Source organism: Talpa europaea, assembly GCF_964194135.1.
Source record: "Talpa europaea genome assembly, chromosome: 8".
NCBI classification, from domain to species: Eukaryota; Metazoa; Chordata; class Mammalia; order Eulipotyphla; family Talpidae; genus Talpa; species Talpa europaea.
Window position 1 is genome coordinate 94,000,994 of NC_140075.1, and position 23,186 is coordinate 94,024,179.

Consider the following 23,186-nt stretch of genomic DNA (forward strand, 5'->3'; position numbering starts at 1 on the left):
GAAGTTGAATGCACTAGAAGGGAACTATGAAACCAATGTGAAAAAGCCACAGGTGATCAACAACATTTCATGAAACACACAAAACAAGTGGCAACAGCAGCTATTTTCATGATCATCTCTTATCCCACAACTAATGAAATTAACTCAACTGCAGGGCCTGGCTTCTACTTCCAGCTTCCTGGGGGTTGTCATTCTGGAGGGAAGAGCATGTTCTTCCTCCCGAAGCGTCGAGTTTCCACCCCGAAGCAGTGGTCCAGGTGAGGCAGCTGAAGGCCACGAAACCGTGGGGCAGTGGCGAGCAGAGCCGTCCGCAAGCTCCACTCAGAGGCTGTGCCGCAGATTCCGAACTTCCGCGAGTGCAGACCGTCCCTTTGGGCCGGACTTGGAGACGGGGTTCAGAAGCCTAGGAGCAGCGGGAACCCCGGGAGGGCGAGCAGAAAAAGGAAGCAAACCGCCCAGACCGGGCGGGACGAGCAACACCTTCACAGCCCGCGGCGGGCCCGGTTACCTGAGCGCCCCACCCCCGCCCAACGCAGCTTTCTGAACCACCTCCTGGTTCCTTGGCTCCTTGGGGGGGCGGGGAGGGGCCGACGGCCGCTCCCAAGGGCTGCGAGGGGAGGCCCCACGCGCGCACCCCTCCCCTAGCGCCCCCGAGAGAGCAGCCCTCAGCCCCTGACGAGCGGCGGCCCGGGGCGCCGACGGGCAGCGCCCGGCTCGGCGGGGGATTGCTTCTGTCTGGGGCTCCGCCGGGGCGGCGTTCAGGCCTCGCGCGCACCCGCTCCGCGTCTTCCAGCCAATCGGGCGCTACTCGCGCGCCCAGGAGCGTCCCCCGGCCCCTCTCCGGCTGGGCCGCTCCTTCCCGCTCCCGGCGCGCGGCGGCCGGGCTCACTCCTCCCCTTTCTCTCCACGAGTTACACGCCTCGCGGGGTGGCTCCGCCCCGACCCCGAGTCCACCCCCGCAGCCTCCCGAGCGTGTGCGCTCCTTTCCCCTCAGTCTCCCGCCGGCCGCGTCTCCGGCGCCGTCGCTCCCGGCCGCGCTCCGACGCCTCCGCGCGCTCTCCAGGTGCCGCCGCCGCGTCCGCCGCCCGCGGCTCGTCGCCTCCGGCCGGGCTCGGGGTCGCGCGCCCTGACTCCGCCCCTCCCGCGGCCTCGCGCGCTCCCGGCGCGGCCTCTTCCCGGCGCAGGCCGCCCGGCGCCCGGCCGCCCCCCCACCGGCCGCGCTCGCCCCGCGCTCCCCGGGCGCTCTCGCTCTCGCGCTCTCCCCAGCGAGCGCGCTCCCGGCCCGCGCGCTCCGGGCTCCGGTTTCTCCCGGCTCCTGTCAGTGCGGTGACTGCGCTGGGAAACATGGCGACCGAGGGAATGATTCTCACGAACCACGACCATCAAATCCGCGTCGGAGTCCTGACAGGTAACCGGGCGCAAGGCGGGGACCACCGCGGCCGTGGGGCGCCGCCGGCCGCGGCTTCCCGCTCGTGGTGACCCTTCTCTGCGGCCTCGGGGGCCGGCCAGGCAGAGGAGGGGGCTCGGGGGTGGGGGGGCGTTTTACAACCGCTGAAAGCTGCGGGAGGTTGGGGTGTTTCCGCGGGGTCCCTCGGGAACCGGCGCCGGCCCCTTGGGGTGTCGGGCCCGGGTGCCTTCGCAGCCGGAGTCCTTGGCCCCCGGGGACCCAGGGGCCGGTGCGGCGGGCGCTGCGGGGCTCCTCGCTGCCGGCGCGGGCGGCGGGATCCCGGCTCCGCAGTCCCCGGCACGCCGCTGGCCACGGGCTGGGGCGCTCCCGCCGCTAACGCCGGCCGCCGAGAGGGGGGAATCCCGTCGCCACCCCCTCCCCCGCCCCTCCAGCCCCCGGCGGCCCCGCGGTGCTCGGGCTGTGCTTGCCCCGGCGCCGGCCGGGCACGACACCCGTGCCCGCCAGGCGAAACTCTGCTCCCCGGCAGGCTGCCTGCCGCTCCCGAGCCGGGCACCTCCTCTGACACCCCTGGGAGACCCCTGTCTCCCCCGGGAGCTGGGGATCAGCTTGCATCGGACCTCGGAAAGTGCCTGCACGCTGCCTCCTGAGCACAGGGCCCTCTGCCCGCTGCTCGGTGTCCTCGGGGGGATCGAGCTCTTTCTACTTGGGAGGGAAGGATTTCCCCGCGCCGGCTGCTCTGCCCCCCTCCCTCCTGGGAACCCCTCCTCGGGATCGTCCCGGAGCTCGCGAGGAGCGCACTTTTCCCGGGTCGCCTTTCCCTCTCTGCTGAAGCGGTGTGTGCTCTGCATGTCTGATTCCGTGGCGTTGTGTTTGGGTAGAATCCCTCAGTTCGGCGACAGGCAGTCGCTGCAGGGCATGACTTCCGAGAGGCATCGCGAGCCGGTTGTGGGGTTTCTGCTGTGGTTCTGTTGTACTCGGCTAGGGGTATGTGTAGTTGAGTGGCGGGGTGGGGTGGGGTGGGGGTTAAAAAACTGTATTTGGAACCTGAGGGCTTAGTTCCGAGTGAAGGAAATCCTAGACTTACTGATGAAGCGAGGTACATGGGAAATCCCAGGCTCCCCCCCCCCACCCCCGCCTCTTAATTTTTTCCCCCTTGTCAAAATCTGACAGGTTGAGACGGTGCTCGAGGAGGGACTAAATTGAATGAGACTTGCTTTTATTATTAGGTAGAAAAAAATCTCTGTCGGTAGATTCTGAGGGCAAAGCTTAATTTGGCTGCTGGGTTAATGAAAAGGAGCTCTCCATGGCACCTCTTCCTCTCTTTTAAGTAAACAGGTTGCCTTTCCTGGTATTCTTTCCAGTTGTTAATTGTGATTTATTGAACTTTCTTGATCGATAGCCCCTGGGATAGAGAAGCTAGACTAAACCAGTTACAGGGAAGGGAACCCCCCCAAAGCGGAGGATGCGCTGTTCCTTCTTGCGGTGCTGAAACGACTGCCTTGTATGAAGAATCAATTGTATGTCAGAATTCTAGAGTTGACTGCTGATTTTCAAAGAATCTAATAATGGGATGTAAAAATGTATACCCTATATCAGCTCTCAACTTGCACTTTAAATTCCAGTCATGGTTTGTAAATTATTAGAGTAATGAAAGCAAGACTTAATAGAAGCCACAGTATAAAAGCTGTTCGTGGAGATGAAAGGCCATAGATGTTTTAAAGTTAAGCTATAGAGATTTTTAAACATCTTTTGTTTATTTATGCTTTTCCTAATACTTTTATTTAGTGAATCATCGTACATGAGCCAAGTGATGTAGTAGACAGGTGTTGTGTGCTTTGGAAGATACAGCCCTTGTCTGGTATCTCTACAGTCCAATAGGGATAACATCAGTATTTCAAACAGCTAAAGAAACAGTGTATGTAATTATTGTGCTTTAATTTAACACATTAATTTAATATGTCTAAGGGTTAAATGTAAAAGGAATTCCACATTCCAGTGGATTAGAAGCATATGTGCTATCTGAAGGAATAATTTAGTGCATTTACAAGAGGTAAGAAGAAACAGGCATTTTAAAGGGGTTTCAGAATCAATGACAGCCTTATAAATGAATGTAATGTTGAGGATGAGATTCTTCAACAAAATAAAAATGTAAGGAAAGACTCTGAAAAGTTCAGGTGGGATAGGTGGGTAGCACAGGAAAATATCAAGGATGTAAGGTTGCTTTGGCCCTGAGATTAAAGGTAATCTGGAGAAGCTATCTCATGAGAATTAAGTACAATAGTTTAAAGGAGAAAGTTTAGGGTGAAGAATAAAGTAACTGAAGGACTGAAAAGGAAATTGCAGATTTGGGACAAGTGGTAACAGAGGACAATAGGATTTAATTATAACGGGATATTTGAAATCACAAATGACTGAAGTTTTTACCTGAAATTGTTGATACAACTATTGTCTACTATGATGGAGCTCTGAAACATGGAAAAGAATCGGAAAGGAGATTAGCTGTCATCCTGTGAACAGTGGGTTTTATTGCAAAAGCTTGATATATCTGGTTAAATACTATGACTTCATACTTAAGGGAACTGAGTTGAGCTTACATTTAAAACTCATGAGTTATAATCTGTGACTTTCTTAAAGGTGGATCACTTGTATCCTCAAGCTTGTTTCATAGTAGTGATTCTAAATATTTTATCTAAATCTATTTTATAGAGGTAGTGGAAAGTATCATCTACACATGCACATAGTTTATAATGTGTTAGTATTTTGGTGAAATTGTATTATTTATAAAGTCTTTAATTGACTTCCTTGTGGCATTTTTGATTATCTGTTGAAAAAATTATATTTTGAAGCTTTTCACCTTCTAGATGTTTTTGTAATCTTCATCTCAGCTATGAATTTGGCAAATATAGTATGTGTACTATTAGAACTTCTCATCAAATGAATTATGTATTAGAATTTTGAAAGAATAATGGATGAAAGGAAAATATTTCACAGAAGCATTTATTTGTTGGTTTGCTTTACTATCTTAGAAATAGAATTATGATAGTTTATGTAACATGGCCACTTTATACTATTTATTAATCAGGAAAATGGGAAAATGTATGTATAAAATAACTTATGAAACCTCTTACCTAAAAGAGCATTGTCCATCTCTAAGAATGATATCTTTGTTAGTAAACTAGCTTATGTTGATTTGCTAAAAATGAAGATCATTTGGTCTTTGGTGACCTGAGATAGCGTTTTTAATCTATCTGTTTCTGATGTTTTCTACTTCTATTGTTATTTTTAACAGAGACTAAAGATAATGTTATGGTGAATAGCATGAGGCGAATAAACAACTTTCTGCGACTTTGAACCTAGAAACAAGATGTGGGGCAGATGTAGGATTATTTTTTGACAGCTTCTGTAGTAATTATATTTATAATCAGCTTTAACAATTACATAGCAGGTTCACTGTATTTCAAATGTGCCACGTTTCACCTACTTTTTTCAATTTAGAAAGGATCTGTTTATTGATGGAACACACTTGTTCTGTCACTATAAAACTCAGTGGAAACATCTGGAAAATAATGACTACATCCATATAAATCAATATACTAAATAGTCAATGGAACAGAAAAGATTATGTTCGCTATTTGCTAGTGATTGCTAATGTTCAGTACCACAGAACTTAGTTAACAGTAACAATTTATTACCTAGATTTTCATTAACAGTGGCATAAATGAGAAAATTTCTAGGAAAGGGCATCTTAAAATCACATTTTATTCTAGTAGTATATACTTTTATTGCACTAAGCTATAGATTTAAAGTCAGTATGAGATATTCGAACAAATACACAACTAGGTAGTAGGTTAAAGATTAGTTGTAAACTAGACCAGTAAAAATATTAATTACATGTAGGCTATTACTTACATGTAGGGAGTATTTTAGTCATCTATTAATAATGTCATTCAAAATACTAAAAAAAAATAAATAAATAAACAAACCAAAAATGAGTTCTAAGCCAAGAGGATGATAACTCTCTGGAATTGTGCTAACATTTATTTTATTCTTCAACCTTTTCCTTGTACATTATTTGTTATTTTTTGAAAAGCCCATTTATTGATAAGGCTATATAAATGTATTTTTGTTTTGAGAATAAATGTTGTCACTAAGTAGGTGAGTCACTAGTGCAAATAAAACTTAAATTCTATTAAATGAAAATGTCTGTTTAGGCAAACATACCATTAGTCATATATAAATATATATACATATTGGTAAGTCTGTTTCTTAAACTAGGTCATTCTTTCATGAAGTTTTGGCTAAAAACAGGTATTAGAACATTAAATATTTATGGTAGGAATTTGTTAAATTAGTTTCTAATGAATACAATTAGTACTGTCCTTGCTAGGCAGTGATTTTATAAACTAAGTACATAAGTTTTTACAAATTAAGAGTTTTAACTGTTTTAAAAACACTCATGACTGACTTCAACTGAGGTATATAGTGGAGAATCAGCAGTATGTTATTGAGGAGGAAATGATGAATGAGCCTATTTTTACTCTTCCTGGTGATAGATTCCTCCTTAAGTTGAGTAGGGTGATTTTTTGAAGTAGTAAGTAAAATCGATAAGATCTATACTTTGCTCCCCTAAGTAGCAATGAAGAACAGTGAAGCATTTTTGGAATTTGAAATGTTAAAAAAAAAAAAAAAAAGATTCTCAAAAAGAAAGTGATGAAGCCACAAAGGATTTTTTTATAAATGTCTAATGAAGTTTTGTCATGGAGAAGTTCTGTCCAAGTTGTTTATTGCATTCATATGTGAATTTGTACTAAATTAACTTTAAGTAGAACTTCTTGAGAATTCTGTAATTAAAGTTTATTTCTCCATTAACTTTTACAGTAATTTTGCTAATAAGTACATATTTTGACAAAATGGATTTCAATGTACTATACTTAAAAGAATTTCCTAGTATGAAAAATAAAGGAGAAAAGAAATGAGAGCAAGGAATATTACACAATGTGCCCTGCTTCTGAAATTGGGATGTTTGATATTGTGTCAAGGGTTAGTCTAAGGATACTAAGCCTTAGAATTTACCTGGAAACAAACAGTAATTTTTGTTACTATATTAATGATTTATGTCAATTGCACACTTAAACTGGGTACATTGTGTAGAATTCACATGGGATTTTCAAATTAATTGAGAAACTTCAAATGATCCCATTGTAAAACTTCAGATCTCGTCATTCTTCTTTGTCACTGGTTTTTAGATTAAAAAAAAGTTAAGGAGCACTGTCACTGCACAATCCATCTTCTGATAGTATGTCAGTAAAGTTTTATAGCCTTTGGACAATATTACCAAACACTCAGCATTTCTCACCACTAGTGTAAAGTGATAATTCTTAATTGCAATATATATGTTATCCTTACAGCATCTTGACCAACTGGAATGACATATACAGGATGTAAGATTTAGTTAATATTTTTTTTGTTATAATGGGAATGATTATTGGGGAGAGGTAGGTTATACATAAAAAGGCAAGATGATAAGAACTAGAGGAAAAGATTAAAATTTCAGCAATTAGATCTTGTTAATATAAACAGAAGAAAAATGCTAAAGTTTCATTATTTAGAATTTTTGTGGCATTAATCTTTGTTATCAGTAGTTTTGGTCTTTTTTTTTAAAAAAAGATTTATTTATGTATTTATTTTTAATTTATTTTTTTTTATAGAGGCATGCTTTATTTATTTGTTTGCTGGTTTGTTTGTTTGTTTTGTTTATACATGCACTGGGTACAGTCAGAAGCGTGGGAGGGTGAGAGAATTCACCAGAGCCAGAGAGGGGAGCAGAGCAGGCAGAAGGACCGAAGTACACTGTTGAGGGGAGCAGCAGGCGGCAGGAGAGGTCTGCGCGCCATGTGGGACCCTCCTCCGGTGGCCGGGGAGCAGCCGGGGATCGAACCGGCGCCGCAGAGGCCGCGGGCAGCTTCGCAACCCAGCGCTCAACCGCTGCGCCACCGGGGAGGCTCTTTATTTATTTATTTATACAAGCACTGGGTATAGTCAGAAGCATGGGAGGGTGAGAGAATTCACCAGAGCCAGAGCAGGGAACAGAACAGGCAGACCGACGAAATACACTGCTGAGGGGAGCAGCGGGCGAGGCGGGAGAGGTCTGCATACCATGTGGGACCCTTGCAGGTGGCAGGGGCTTGAACCTGCGCTGCAGAGGCTGCGGGCAGCTTCGCAGCCCAGCGCTCAACTCCAGGGGAGGCCCAGTAGTTTTTGGTCTTATACTTAATTTCAGACTCATCTCAAGTCTCTCTTCCTCAATAAACTCTTCCTTGGAATTATTAGCTATAGTGCTGTATTTCTTTGTTTTCCTACAGTGTTAATAAATGTTGTCTACACACTCCATCATGTGCATGTGGGAGGTAGAAAGGTGTAGTTCAGAAAAAAGAACTTGGAGTCAACAGACCCTTACTTGCCCTTTATTTTGGGAAATCATTTAGCCTTTCTGAATTTCAGTTTCCTTCACCAGAATGAAGATGGCAGTATCTCACAGAGGTGTCGGAACTAACTGAAGGAACTAACTGAAATAATGTACATGAAAATGTCTACCATATAGCAATATGTTTAACTTAGAGTATGCTTAATAATCTTCACTTCCTTTTCATGTGTTGCTATGGTATAGTTTGCTAACTAATTTGTAAACATCTTATTCAAAGTAGATTTTGAAACAGATTTGTGTTCTTTACTTTGAACCCTTTTATTGTAGCACTTATTAAAGAAGTGATCATATAGAAGGTGTTTAATAAAAACAAAATGGTGATGGCAAATTTATACAGTAACTTAAAAAGCTGTTACCCAAAAACATTTAGGTAAACCAGAACTTAACTATTATTACTATAAAGACAGATTAGGGTAGATGGAGTGTGGCTTAGTATTTTTCTATATATTTATTCCTGGTAACAGAATGGTAATCATATTTGATATGTTCTATACTATCAAATTTAATATATTGCTTCATAGTTGATGGGTATAGTTTGTGTGAGGATTACTTTAGAGTAATGAAATTCAATGTCACCTTAAACATGAACATTTGAAATGGTAGGGAAAAAAATTCTGAATTTGCTGTTATTTTTGAAAATTAATTTTGCTGGTCAAAATAGCTAATTAACATTAGACAGGAATCAAAAATTCTGCCTCTTCTACCACTTTCAAGATACTCAACCACATTTTATATCAGTTTCCTTAGCTTTGAATGGGGGTAATCATGCTTATCTTATAGGCTAAATGTGATGAAAAAAGGAAATAATGAAAAGGAAATAATTCAACACCTAATTTGTTCCAGACTGCTAAAGTGAGGGTGAGTGTTGAATTAAAGGAGTGGATAGTGATGAGTAGTGAATGAGACAGACACAGATATCCTCTTGGAGTATGTGTGTTAGCACTTAACATGAATATATGAGCCAAATTAGATACTGACAAATTCATACTTCATTTATGTTGTATGTCAACAGAATCAGTGTTTCTGTATTTTATTTTTGATGTAGATAACTTAGGTATAAACACCAGAACTGTTTCACAGCATACCATTTTTGATACGAAGTTTTCAAATGTCACACATTTCCTGCTTTCTATGATGGAAGACATTGAACATAATTTAATTATTTTTTGTTTGGTCAGATCTGTGCAGATTCAAATACATGTATATATATTATATATGTATCTTTATATATAAACATATATAAATAAAACATATATAAACATATATATGTTTATATAATATATAATATAATGTTTATATATTATACATAAAACAATAAACAAATCCAAAAATCTTTAAATTGGCTAACAATAGAGAGAGACAGAAGAAGTAAATGCTAGGACTTAATTTCACACTTCATCTTTCTATAGTGTTACATTTTTTATAATGTACAAATATACTCTTGAGTTTTAATTAAAAACATGACAAGGATTTAGGAGCTAACCCACTTGCAACTTAACTCAAATGTAAACTCTATCATGTGGATATTAATTTTTCCAAAGCATAATTTTTAGAATTTGCATTGGAATCAAAATATTCAGTATGGACTCAAATGAAAGGAGAAAGGTAGTCATAGTTTTTAAATGTTTCACCTTTTTTATGTGTGAAAAGAGTATTTAGTCTGTTCAGTTTCTTTGTTTCTAAGATATCAAAAGTTCTCAGTCTAAATTAGTCTCTAAAGATTATTAACTTCAAGTGCACTTTTTTCTTAATGGTGTAAAAGGGGGGAAAAAAGAACAGTACATAATTAAAAGAAAAATGTCATTTCTACTTAGCACTCAAATTGTGCTTGCTCTCCTCTTTTCACAAGTTCATGCATTTTTAGTCACATTTTTAGTATTAGGCAGGCACAATTAGCCATGATCCTGAAATCCAAAATACAAAGAAATAAGTAAATTTCTTTAAATCTTACAGTAACACCCATCCATCCTCTACTGCCCTGAACCCAAAAATGTCTTCACTTTAAATCTAACTGAAATAGATAGAGATAAATATCCAAGCAAGGTTGTTTATTTGCTTCCTAAGGGTATAGTAGATTAAAAACTAGATGTGGAAGGACAAGTATGTAAAGTCACAACTGAAAAGAAAATATGCTATACAACTATACTGTTGCATCCCATAATAATATATCTTCAGAACAGAATACAGAAATATAATTTCTAGGATTATAGTCAGGCCTGTATTTTAATTTTGTCATTGCCACTGGTATAATCTTGAGCAAATTACTTAATTGTTCTACTGTTCAGTATAAGGGGAATAATTTAGTAACTTATAAATGTTGGAACTATATAACCTGTATAAGGTGTTTAATACACATAGAACATACTTTGTATATATAGGTATATAGATACAAGCCCAATAAATGTTAGCTATAAATACTTAACCGGATTGAACAGGGCCTCCCTGGTGGCGCAAGGGATAAGGACATAGCATCTGAGGCTATCTGCAGCCACTGCAGCATGAGTTCGATCCCTGGCCAGGGAGATACTCAAATGGCGCAGCAGACCTCTCCTGACTTGCTGGGCTGCTCCTCTCATCAGTGTGTTTCAGTCAATATGCCTATTCTGTTCCCCACTCTGTCTCTCGTGACTTCTCTCACCCCCTACCCCCACATCTGTGGCCTGTACCCCAGTTCTTGTATGCATAAATAAATAAATCTTTTTTAAAAAAAACCTGATTGAACAAAAAATAGTTAAATTATGTTTAGTATCTTCTATTGTAGAAAGCAGGAAATGTGTTGTAGTTGAAAACTTTGTATCAAAAATGGTGTGCTGCAAAACAGTTTTGGTGTTTATACATAAGTTATCTACGTCAAAAATAAAATACAGAAACACTGATTCCTTGACATGCAACATAAATGAAGTATGAATTTGTCAGTATCTAATTTGGCTCATCTATTCATGTTAAGTGCTAACACACATACTCCAAGAGGATATCTGTGTCTGTCTTCACTACACACTACTATCCACTACAAGTCTGGAACAAAATAGGTGTTGAATACTGAATACATTATTTCCTTTTTTCATCACATTTAGCCTATAAGAGAAGCATAATTACCCCCATTCAAAGCTAAGGAAGCTGATATAAAATGTGGTTGAGTATCTTGAAAGTGGTAGAAGAGGCAGAATTTTTGATTCCTATCTAATGTTAATTAGCTATTTTGACCAGCAAAATTAATTTTCAAAAATAACAGCAATTTTAGAATACATTTCATTAGATTTAGCAAATTGGCAAACCATGGGCCATAGTAACCAGTGCACATGTTTCTATAGGCCCATAATGTTTTTACTAAAAAATGTTTCTAATATTTGAAAAAAATATACATTTCATATAAACCCATATTTTTTGCCATTTTAAGTTTCAGTAACATTTTCATCTCTTTTATAACAAAGGTATATTTTCTCAGGTTTACTACAGTGCTCCTGTAACATATTTTTGTTGTCTGCTTAGTTTTGATCTTTGCTCATACGTGGTCTTCTGTACCTCACTCTTTTTCCAGTGTATCTTAGACATTTCATGTTAGTGAAGATAAAAGTTAACTTTATTGAGAGCTTACCAAGTGTAATATAATTTTCTAGAGCCCGTTATAAAGCCTACTTTAATTTAATCCTCATAATAGTATCACCACTTTATAGTTGAGGAAATTGTAGCAAAGAGAAATTAGTAATTTGTTTAAATTACTGCTAAAAGAGGACAAACTGGTAAAAAGCCAAGCTTCAAGTTGAACCCATGCAGTCTGTTTTAGAGTTTAAATTCTTAACCACTTGGCATGTAACAGTTCTTGTAGATATAAATCTTTCTTTTTAATGGCTCTATTATATTACATCATTGGTCATGCTATATTTAATCAGTCCTCAATTGATAGACATTGAGGTTTTTAATTTTCACTGTGACAAATGATAAATTATGCATTTATAATTGTGTGTATCATTTTATCACTTGTGAGCTTTTTTAAAATTGTTAATTACTATCAAGAATTTTTGGATCAATGGTATATGAATTTTAAAATTTTAATGGAAATTACAAACTTGTTTTCCATATAGGATATATTAATTATGATTAATATTCTTACCTTCATTTGGTATTATCTTTTTATCTTCGTAAGTTCTTTTGAGATAGAGCTCTTCTTCAGTTACATAGTTGTATTAGGATGTTTTTATTGCAAATGACAGATACCCAGCTTAAATTTAGGTAAAATTGATAACTTATTAATTTACATAACCACAGAGTATAGAGGAAGAAGTGAGTTAAGAACTCAAACAATGTGATCAAGGAATTAATGTCATCATGTTCTCCATTTCAGTTTGTGCTTCTGAGTATTGTTGCAGGCTGACTTCCTTCATATAACCAGAGTTGTGGGGGAGGCACACATTAGAAATTATAGTAGTTATGCATTTTCAGGCTTTCCCCTTCCTGCTAGTGAATCCAGAGCAAAGATTTTCTTATGGCATCTGTTCATAAAATTCCAGGACACTTCATCACTTTTTTATCTTTGGGTCAATCACTGTGACTACAGGAGTGACGACTTTGGCCAGGGTTCTATCATAAGTCTCTCTATCTTGGGTTCAAGACACTAAATAGGTAGCCTCATCAGAACTACATAGCAAAGGAAAGAGAGTCTTCAAAGAAGGGGACTTTCTTCCACTAGAAGGGCAAAAGTGTGCTGGATAGGCAACTCCTTTTCTAGAAGGTCCCTAAAGTGTTGATGACTTTTTGCTTTTTTCTTTCCTTAAGAATATAGTTTATTATATCTGCCCCAGTTCCTCTTTCTCTTGCTTCATTCTGGAAACAATCCTCTGGAAGATAGTTTTTAATTAGAACAAGGTAAAGTGTGAAAATTAGTGGATTAAAGCCAGAGCCTCCTAATATTGATTGGTTCACTTATATAACAGGAGCACAAATGACTAACTTTAACCTTTAATACCTTCTATAAGAATGGTTATCCAATGGCATTTTAGAACAGCAGTAGACATATACTAATAAGATTTTACTAGTTTCATGACAGCTTAATTTAAATTTATGATAAGCTGTGTCCTTCGTCTTTTTTTCCCACAAATGACCGACCCCTTCCCAATGTTTTTAAAATTGTGTCCTACCATTATACTAGGTATATTATAAAGAGGTTTTCATGTGGTGAAATAAATTTGGAAAGTGCTAAATAATACTGTACCTCTTTTGGAGAGTCTTAGTATTGTTGACCTGAAACAGAGTTAAAATGAGAGATAATCATGTGTTTATTTGGCATCAAAGAATTGCAATTTGGGATATCCGGTTTCAGATAGAAATCAAAAATGTGCACTAAGAAAGGGTATTATATAGTTAAGAGGTTTTATGCGGAATAAAAAGAAAGATGAAGTAGGTGGTTGAATAAAAATTAGCATTAACAAGCTTGTACTATTCCTGGCTAGACCTAATTGGATACTGATTCTATAGTATCAGTCCGGTGATCAGGATGTCCATCCCACTAGTTTCTGGATGGTTGGTGAAATAGTTGCCAGATCATGAAACAGTTACCATTTGACCTAGTCAAATGTCTTTGTCACAGTACAAACAAAATAAAGCTGTTTTTCTTCTTTAGTGTCCTTGATCTTGTTTTGTAGTGGTTTCACATAAAATGCGGTGGTCTCACATGCATATTAACATGCTAAGCTATGAGAAATATTACATTGGTAGATTCTGTTGAACTTCAGTGTGTCTAGAAATTTTTGAGAATAGAATACCTTTTTTCCCAGACACTTCAGAGTTCTGTTCAACAATTTCCCCTGAAAATGACATTTTGAAAGTTTATGTAAGACTTTTATATTTCTTCTTTTAACTTGTTGCTGTAGAAATAGTGGTTTCCTACAGTGAGCTCTACTGTTAAAATTAATTCTTTAAATCTGGATTTGCCTTTAAAATACATTTTTCCCAATCACCACCTTTCATTTTTATATTAAAATAATGATTGAATATATTATTATATTATTCAGAAAATCTGTGATAGTAAAGACAAGAAAGACCAGTCTTTACTGTTACTACTACATGAGGAAAGAACATTGGGTGAAGCCCTATTTTTGATTTTCCTAGTGGGAGTTTAGTATCATCTGTAAAATATAAAGTTGAATAGATGCATTCTAAAATCTCCTTCAGTTGTAATATCTCATTAATTCCAATCCCAGGAACATAGCTCATGTTTACCATTCTATCATTGCTTGTAGTCATGCTATCTACAATCTATTACTGACAGCAAAATTATTGATTTGAAATATCTTCCTTAACTTCAAACAGGAAAAATTGCTAGAAAAAGACACTGACATGCATACTAAGTGTAAATTGAAATAAATGTCTGTACTTGCTCTGCGTAGTATATGCAATTCTATTTCATTCAGTGTCACAAGTTACAGACTTCAAATTACAAAATGCTTAAGTTTAGGATAAAAATTACATAAATATGAATTTGATAACTGATTGACATAATCTAACTTAGAAAGTAATAGTGATTTAGAGGTATTTGAAGTATTACCTTTTTCCTTTTAAATTAAAATTATGATGATGTGCAAGAGATCTAGAAAGCAAAAATTAGTACTTCCCCCTCCCAAAAAAAGTTCGGATTATTTTGCAACTATATATTTCAAATAAAGATACTGTAAAAATAAGATATATACCTCCAATGAATAATATTATATTTTAGTTTTACACAGATAACCAGAATATTAGGTGAACTCAGGATTAGACCACCTGGATTTATATCTAAGTTAAATAAGGTTTTTAAAGTTATTAAATTCTTTAACCTTGAGTTTTTTCATTCATAAAATGGGAAATAATACTAATGCATGCCTTTGGTTGTGATAAGTATAATAATATATGAAAAAATTAAATGTGTTCCCACATAATAAGTACTTATTAAATGTTTCTTGTTTATTATAATAAATTTGAGTATAATTGCCTCTATAAATGTGGTAGCAGAAATGGTACTTTTAGATATATGACCCAATCTTGGTTTACCCCCATGCTATTTTCCCACTGTTTGTTTTCTTTTACTTTAGAAGCATCATTATAGATCAGTACTTTACTGGAGTTCTGCTAAATTCTTTTTTCTAATTTAAATTTTGTACAATTATAATCAGAAGATGCTATCTATAGCAATTAAGGACAAGAGTTTGATATTTTTGAGGGATAGGCTTGAAGTATAAATAGGAAACTGCTTCTGATAGTTAAGACTTATAAAGACCTGTGGAGAAAATTACCTCTACATAGTATAAGAAGTGCATATATAGTATATGTGGATGTTATAGTTATGGAGTACTATAGTTATGGGAGTATTTGAAAAAGTTTTAAATGTGATACAAATGTCACAGTAACACAAGGTGACAAAGTGATAGCAAAATAAAATTACATAATTACTTCTTAATAGAAGAAAGATTTTTAATTGGTATATGAGGAAAATAGTAAATCCAGGCACAAAAAATAAAGTCTTAGAACTTATATGTTTGGATTAAAGAAACCTTGACTTGGAGCAAAAAGCAAGGACTAGTATCAGAGGGGAGAGATATTTTATGAAATATTAGATGCCAAAAGAATATCTATAAAATTTAGAACATTTCCAAGGATTTTTTAAAAAACATTGATTTGTATTTATTTATGCATACAAGAACTGGGGTGTAGGCCAGAGGTCCAGGGGGTGAGAGGATCCATCAGAGACAGAGTGGGGAGCAGAACAGGTAGATCTATTGAAATACACTGCTGAGGGAAGCAGCGGGCAAGACAGGAAAGGTCTTCCACACCATATGGGTTAGCTCCCTGGCCAGGGATCGAACTCATGCTTGATAGTGCTGAGACTTTAACCCCTGTGCCACATAAATTTTTGATAGGAAGGTTTGAGAAACTTTAACCTAGGTTAAAACTGGATGTGTATTTTCCAATTTTCTTCTGAAGAAGGCTGTGTGAAGTAGTATTAAAAAAAGTCAATTCTGGGCCACCCTGGTGGTGCAAGGGGTTAAGACACAACCTATCAAGCTATCTGCAGCCTCTGCAGCATGAGTTCAATTCCCCTGCCGGCCAGGGAGCAACCCACATGGCGCAGTAGACCTCTCCTGACTCACCCGCTGCTCCCCTCAGCAGTGTGCTTCAGTCAGTCTGCCTGCTCTGTTCCCCACTCTGTCTCTGGTGAATCCTCTCACCCCCCACATCTCTGGCCTGTACCCCAGCTTTTGTATGCATAAATAAATCTTTAAAAAAAAAGTCAATTCTGTGTCATAATGAAATATTCATTCCTTTTGGATTCTTGATACAATTTAGAAGTGGATCATATCTAATACATGAGAAACTTGAAATGGACCCCCAATCCCATCCCCGCCTCCATAGTAGAAACTTTTAAGCAATTAGTTGTGATTCTGATTTTAGCACTTTGCTCTTTATTCCTGTCCATGATTAATATATTAATCTGACCATAGCTTGATTTTTTAACAAATAGTACAACCTAGTTAAGTATTGTCTTAGTTGTTTTGAGTTGCTATAACAAAGAACCATAGATTGGGTGATTTATAAACAATAGAAATTTATGTCTCACAGGTCTGATGATTGGGAAGTTTAAGATCAAAGTACTGGTTATTTCAGTGCCCAATGAGGGCCCACTTTCTGATTTGTAGACAGCTGTCTTTATCTCTTTACATGATGGAAGTAAGGTGGAAACTCTGGTTCTCTTTTATAAGGACACAACCCATTGATACATCTCTAGCTGCATGATCTAATCAGCTCCCAACTCTAAACACCATCACACTCAGGGAAAAGGTTTAAGCATATGAATTTTGGGACCTCCCCTGGTTGCGCAGCAGTTGAGCTCTGGGCTGCGAAGCTGTCCATAGCCTCTGCAGTGCTGGTTTGATCCCCAGTCACCAGCGAGGGTCCCACATGGCGCGCAGACCTCTCCTGCCGCGCCACTGCTCCCCTCAGCAGTGTACTTCGTCCGGTCTGCCTGTTCTGTTCCCTGCTCTGGCTCTGGTGAATTCTCTCACCCTCCCGTGCTTCTGACTATACCCAGTGCTTATATAAATGAATAAATAAATCTTTAAAAAAATCCCATTCAAAAAATAAAAAAGAACATGAATTTTGGAGGTACATAAATATTCATTCTGTGGAAAATATGTATCATGTGAATGTGCTTTGAATTGTATTAAGCTAAAATTATTAATTATTTATAGTGTTGTCCTTTAAGTATGAGGAGTTGGTTATAAAGCAGATTTATATTTTAAGTGATTTATGTAGTAAAACACTGGCCAAGTCTGTGTGACAAGGTTTATAAACATTTTTCTAAAGGGTCAATAGTAAATATTTTAGGCTTTGTGGGCTATATGATTTCTGTCACAGCTACTCATTTCTGCATCCACAGGCAATATGTAAATGAATGAGCATGACTGTGTTCCAGTAAAACTTTATTTACAAAATATAGATGGTGGACCAGAGTTTGCTAATATGTGCTCCAAGACATAGTCTATATTAGGAAAGTATAATTCCAAGCTACCTGCATATGAATTCAATTTTTTATGTTAAATTTTCATTATAAACATCATAAAACTTAAAACTACAATTTATTTTCTCATACTTTTATTAATTATCTTGGTGGTTCTGCTTTAGATACTGTTGATTGGGATTCTGGTATAGTGGCAATTAGGACTGTTGTTCAAGGGCCTCAGGTCTACTACATGTGCTTTCTGTACGTGGTTGATCTTTTAGCCTCATCCTGTGATGACTGGGTTCTGAGAAGTATTACAAAAGTAAACATTTTGAGGAAGAGGCAGAAGCTGCCTGGCCAATTTAGGGATAGTACTGAAACTGGCACAGCTTCACTTTACTATTATTCTGTTGGTCAAAATTGTCACACACCTAACCCAGACTCATTGTGAGAAGAGACCAAGAATACTGGGAAACATGGCTAGTTGAGGGTCATCAAAGCACTAGTCTATTACGATATTGTTTTGTTTGCAAGTAACAATTCAAATTGAGCTGGCTTAAGTGACCGGGCAATTTATTACAAGAATAAATGGAGTGTCTGCCTCATCCTAAATATAAGATGAGGCTCTAGGAATATTGGATCCAGGATTTGATCTTTAAGAGTGTTTGTTATCTTTGATGTATTCTGTCAGCAGCTTTATTTCCTCTTACCTCAAATCTGCCTTTTCCATATTGGAAAAACCAGGTCATGGGCAACTCCTATATTGTTTATATCTTCTCATTTCAGCCATTAAGAGAAGGACTGACTTTATTTTTGCAGTTGTGTTTCTGAAATTTTTGAAGAACTTTGTCCTGGAACAATCATCTGTGATTAAGGGATAGTGGTTATGTTGTACCAATCATGTGAACAGCAGCAGGATCAGTTCACAGAAAAGAGATGCTGAATATATAATCTCCAAGTTGTTCACTTGCCTCCCCCCTAGCCATATATTTATTGACATAAAATAATTTGTATTTCGATTACAGATCTAATTTACTTCTTCAGTTCTCTGCCTTTGGCTATTTCATTATTCTACAAGAGAGTAAGAACTGAAATTAATTCAGTATTTCGGCTATTCATTTTAATCACCTTTTGCTCTGAGTTGAAACTTGTAGTGTCTCCTGCAGGTTTTCCCAGTTATCAGAAAGAGGAACATTCTCACTTGATACGTTATTTTTTGGATCTGGGAATGCTCAAAAAATTTTCTGGGAAACTAATGGTAGTAATGTTTCCAGACTCAAAAGTAATATACCAAATAGGAACATTTTACTTTCAGATAGCAGGGGAAGACGTATTTCACTTTGCTGCCATTAACAGAGAATCAAACATGAAGGTGGTCTTACTGTGTTGTTACTCATTGCTTTCCAGGGTTGTTTCGACTGATCTTACTGCCTGAATGAGAATATCCTTACTCTGGAGAGGGCCCACTTGCATACATGAAAGCAACTAACTATAATGCAGAATGAAATAAGAACTATAATAGAAGCAATGTACTGTGGGTGCATAGAGGAAGGAACAATTAATTTTGACTGAATGGTTGTAGGAGGGATGGCCTTTTAAGGAAAATAGTGTTTGAACAGGGACTGGAAGAATGAATAAACCCATCTTTAGAAAAGAAAGGTAATCTGGCTGTCAGGTTTCTTGGCTGCTGAAGGGGTGGTACCAGAATGTCTAGGCCAAAGCAGATGAACTTAATTATAGATATAGGAGATTCAGGATAAATAGCAGCATGCACTTATCTGATTTTAACCTTCTTTAATTAGAGCTATAAGAGTTAACTTGGCTTTTCTATATTCAGGCTTTAAGTGATGATATGTTTTAAAATTTGAGAATTTGATTTTTTTAAATAAAATTGTTTATCACAAAGACACAGATTTTTGGATATAGAAGGAACTTTAAAGATTATCTGTACTAATGCACATTAGTTATGATCTTTTTAAGGTTACACATCTAGCTGATAGAGTTGTGGTTAAAAATCAGACCAACTTACTCCTAGTTCTTGGGTATTTAAAAAAATTATACAGTGTAATTTTTCTAGTAAGATGTTTTGTCCCAAATATACACTCATTTGAATAAGCTTCTATAATGGCAGTTTTTAAACTGGAGATATAGTATTTATTCAGTAAAATGCACAAATGTTAATTGTAACCATGGTGAATTTTTCATGTATAGACCCTTATATAACTATCACCCAATTCAAGAGGTAGAACATTTTTAGCCCTGCAGTGTCTTCCTTCATGCCTTTTACTAGCAAATATCCACTTCCCTTGCCATGCCCAAGCAGTCACTGTTTTGATTTTTATCATCATAGATGAATTTTGCCTGTTCTTGAACTGTATATAAATGGAGTGACTTCTGTCATACGTCATTATGTCTGTATTTGTCCATGTTGCATATAGCAGTCATTCATTTTCTTATTACTATGTAGTAGTCCATTGAATGAATGGATCATTGTTCTTCTGTTAGTGGACATTTGAATTGTTTCTAGTTGTATACTTATTGAGAATAAAGATTTTAGGAATGTTCTCATATATGTCTTTTTTTTTTTAAGATTTATTTATTTATTTTTATTTTTTTATTTATTTATACAAGCACTGGGTACAGTCAGAAGCGCGGGAGGGTGAGAGAATTCACCAGAGCCAGAGAGGGGAGCAGAGCAGGCAGAAGGACCAAAGCACACTGCTGAGGGGAGCAGCAGGCGGCAGGAGAGGTCTGCGCGCCATGTGGGACCCTCCTCCAGTGGCCGGGGAGCAGCCAGGGATCGAACCGGCGCTGCAGAGGCTGCGGGCAGCTTCGCAACCCAGCGCTCAACCGCTGCACCACCAGGGAGGCCCTCATATATGTCTTTTTTTTTTTTTTAAGATTTTTTTTTTTTTATAGAGGCATGTTTTTTATTTATTTATTTGTTTGTTTGTTTGTTTGTTTTGTTTATACATGCACTGGGTACAGTCAGAAGCGCGGGAGGGTGAGAGAATTCACCAGAGCCAGAGCGGGGAGCAGAGCAGGCAGAAGGACCGAAGTACACTGCTGAGGGGAGCAGCGGGCGGCAGGAGAGGTCTGCGCGCCATGTGGGATCCTCCTCCGGTGGCCGGGAAGCAGCCGGGGATCGAACCGGCGCCACAGAGGCCACGGGCAGCTTCGCAACCCAGCGCTCAACCGCTGCGCCACCGGGGAGGCCCGTCATATATGTCTTTTGATGAATGTTTTTCTAGGTGCAGAATTGCTGGACTGTTGTTTTGCAAAAAGGTTGTATCATTCTTTATCCCCACCAGCAATGAAGGAAAGTTTGAGTTCTCTACATTCTTGTCAAGATTTGGTATTGTCAGTTTTTTTTAATTTTAATTTTTCTGGTTAATTTATGAGAATATGAGAATTTTGTATATATGCATGTAGAAAATATATTGTCCTAGACTGTGGCTAGTCTTTATGCTTTCTTAGTAGTGTCTTTTAATAAATAAAAAATAATTTATTTAATTTAATAAAGCCCAACTTATTAAATTTTTCTTTTTATCTTTAGTGTTCCATTGCATGTGTTGTTTGAGAAATCTTTACCTACTATAGGATGACTAAATATTCTCCCAAATTTTCTCTTGAAAACTATTGCTTTCCCTTTTTCTCGAAGTTCCATGATACATTTAAAATTAATTTGTATGAATGAGATGGGGTAGAGATCAAGATTTTTTTTTAACATATAGATATCTAGTTGATTTAGTACTATTTTTTAGAAAAGTGTCCTTTCTCTAAGTATTGTAGAATACCTTTGGTATAAATCAGATGAATCTGTCCAAGTGTCTGCCCTTGTTCCAATATTACCTTGCCTTAATTGCTATAGTTTTATTCTAAGTCTTTATCTGGTGGCATAAGTTCTCCAATTTTTTCTTCAACTCTTTTTTTTTTGAAAGGGGTTTATAGTTCAGCTTTTGTATTGTCATATGCACGCACAAGCAGATTATGATTAAAACAATTTGTTGATATTTTAATTGGGATTTCAATGAATCTGTAGAACAACTTGGAGAGAATTTGCATCTCAGTAATAAAGTCTTTCAGTCTGTGAGCAAGGATTATTATCTACTCAGTTATTTGGATCTTGAAGTTCTCTCAGTAGTGTTTTATGGTGTTCAATGTAGATGTTGTACACATGTTCTGTTAGATTTATGGCTAGGTGATGATTTAAAACTGTTGTAAATGGCATTATTTAAATTTCATCTTCTCATTGTTTCATATATTAATACATAGACATGCAATTGATTTTTGCATTTTGGTCATATAAACAGCAGCCTTGCTAAACAATGTTTAATAGAAGTAGTGACAGTTTTATTCCTGAATTTAAGGAAAAAACATTCAACATTTTGCCATTAATTATGTTAGCTGTAGGCTTTTGTAGGTACCCTTTATCAGATTGAAGAAGTTCTCATTTCCTAGATTTCTGAGTGTTCTCAATCATTGAGTGTTAAATTTTATCAAATGATTTTTTTTTTGCTGTAAATTTTTGCTGTAATTAAATCTAAAATATGGTGAATTATACCAATTGATTATAATGTTAAACTAACCTAGCATTGCTAGGATAAATCCACTTTGTCCTGATGTATTGTGTTACTAGATTCAATTCGTTATTATTTTGTCTAGTATTTTTACATCTATTCATGAAAGATAGTAGCATGTAGTTTTCCTATCTTGTAAAATTTTTTTTAGGTTTTGGTATCAAGGTTTACTGGTCTCATAAAAACAATTGGGAAATCTCTGTTTCTCTTTTTTATTTTCTGAAGGATCTGTGTTAGATAGTATATTTCATTTGTACTGGAAAAGAATGTTTATTCTGCAGTTGTATTATGTGTCAATAAGGTCAAATTGGTTAATTATGTGTTCAATTTACTTCATGATTTCTTCTGTTTTATCAGTTGTGACAGAGAATCTTAAAATCATCTGTTATGACTATAGATTTGTCTCTTTTTCCTTTTAGTTCTTTCAGAGTTTCCTTTTTATATTCTGTGCAAACATTTACAACTTTATTATTGAACCATTATGAAACATCCTTTTTTATTTCTGGGAGTGTTTCTTGCCTGGAAGTTTGCTATGAACTTCTATTAAAATAAACACTCTTTTCATCAGTATTTCCATGGTTCACTATTCCCTTCCTTTATTTTAACTTATCTGTATTCTTATATTTAAAGTATATCTGTTGGAAATAGCATATTGTTGAGTAATGTTTGTTTTATCCAGCTTGACAATCTTTGTGTTTTAATTGAAATGTTTATTCTGTTTACATTTAATATAATTACTAATATGATTGGGTGTATTTGTCATCTCACTAGTTCTTTTCTTTCTATTCCATCTGTTCTTTTTTTATTCTTCTCTTTTTGCCTAATTTTGATTTGTCAAGTTTTCTAAATTTTGTTTTTGCTTTTAGTTTTTCTAGACATAGTACTCTTCTACAATTCTATTTTTTGGTAATCCTAGAGATTTTAATAAACACCTTTGATTTACTAGCTTATCTTAAAATAATATTTTTACCATTTCTTGAACAATGCAAAACCAAAGACAGTTTGATTCTATTTACTACCTCCTACCCTTTCTGCTATTTTTCACCTATTTTACTTCAATACATTTATAGAAATTACTGTTTTTTTAAACAGTGTTCTGTTTATCTATATATAAACCCTTTCTTGTGGTTTTCATTAATTTTTGCATTTCTTTGCTACCATCTGGGATAATTTTCCATTAGCCTGAGGAAATTCTTTTAATATTTCTTATAGTGCTGATCTGCTAGATACAGATTTCCTCTGGTT

General features: G+C 37.6%; 1 protein-coding gene across 9 annotated transcripts in view; it reads left to right on the forward strand.

Annotated features, from left to right (window-relative positions):
* Positions 1–1,344: 1,344 nt before the first annotated feature.
* Positions 1,345–23,186, forward strand: part of GPHN (gephyrin) — a gene marked incomplete at both ends in the record, with an annotated part of 440,211 nt that continues 418,369 nt past the window's right edge. For all 9 annotated transcript variants that reach the window (XM_084239836.1, XM_084239843.1, XM_084239839.1 and 6 more), the window contains one exon: positions 1,345–1,408. In XM_084239836.1, the coding sequence (XP_084095962.1) occupies positions 1,345–1,408 (64 nt within the window). The remainder of the gene's footprint in view (positions 1,409–23,186) is intronic.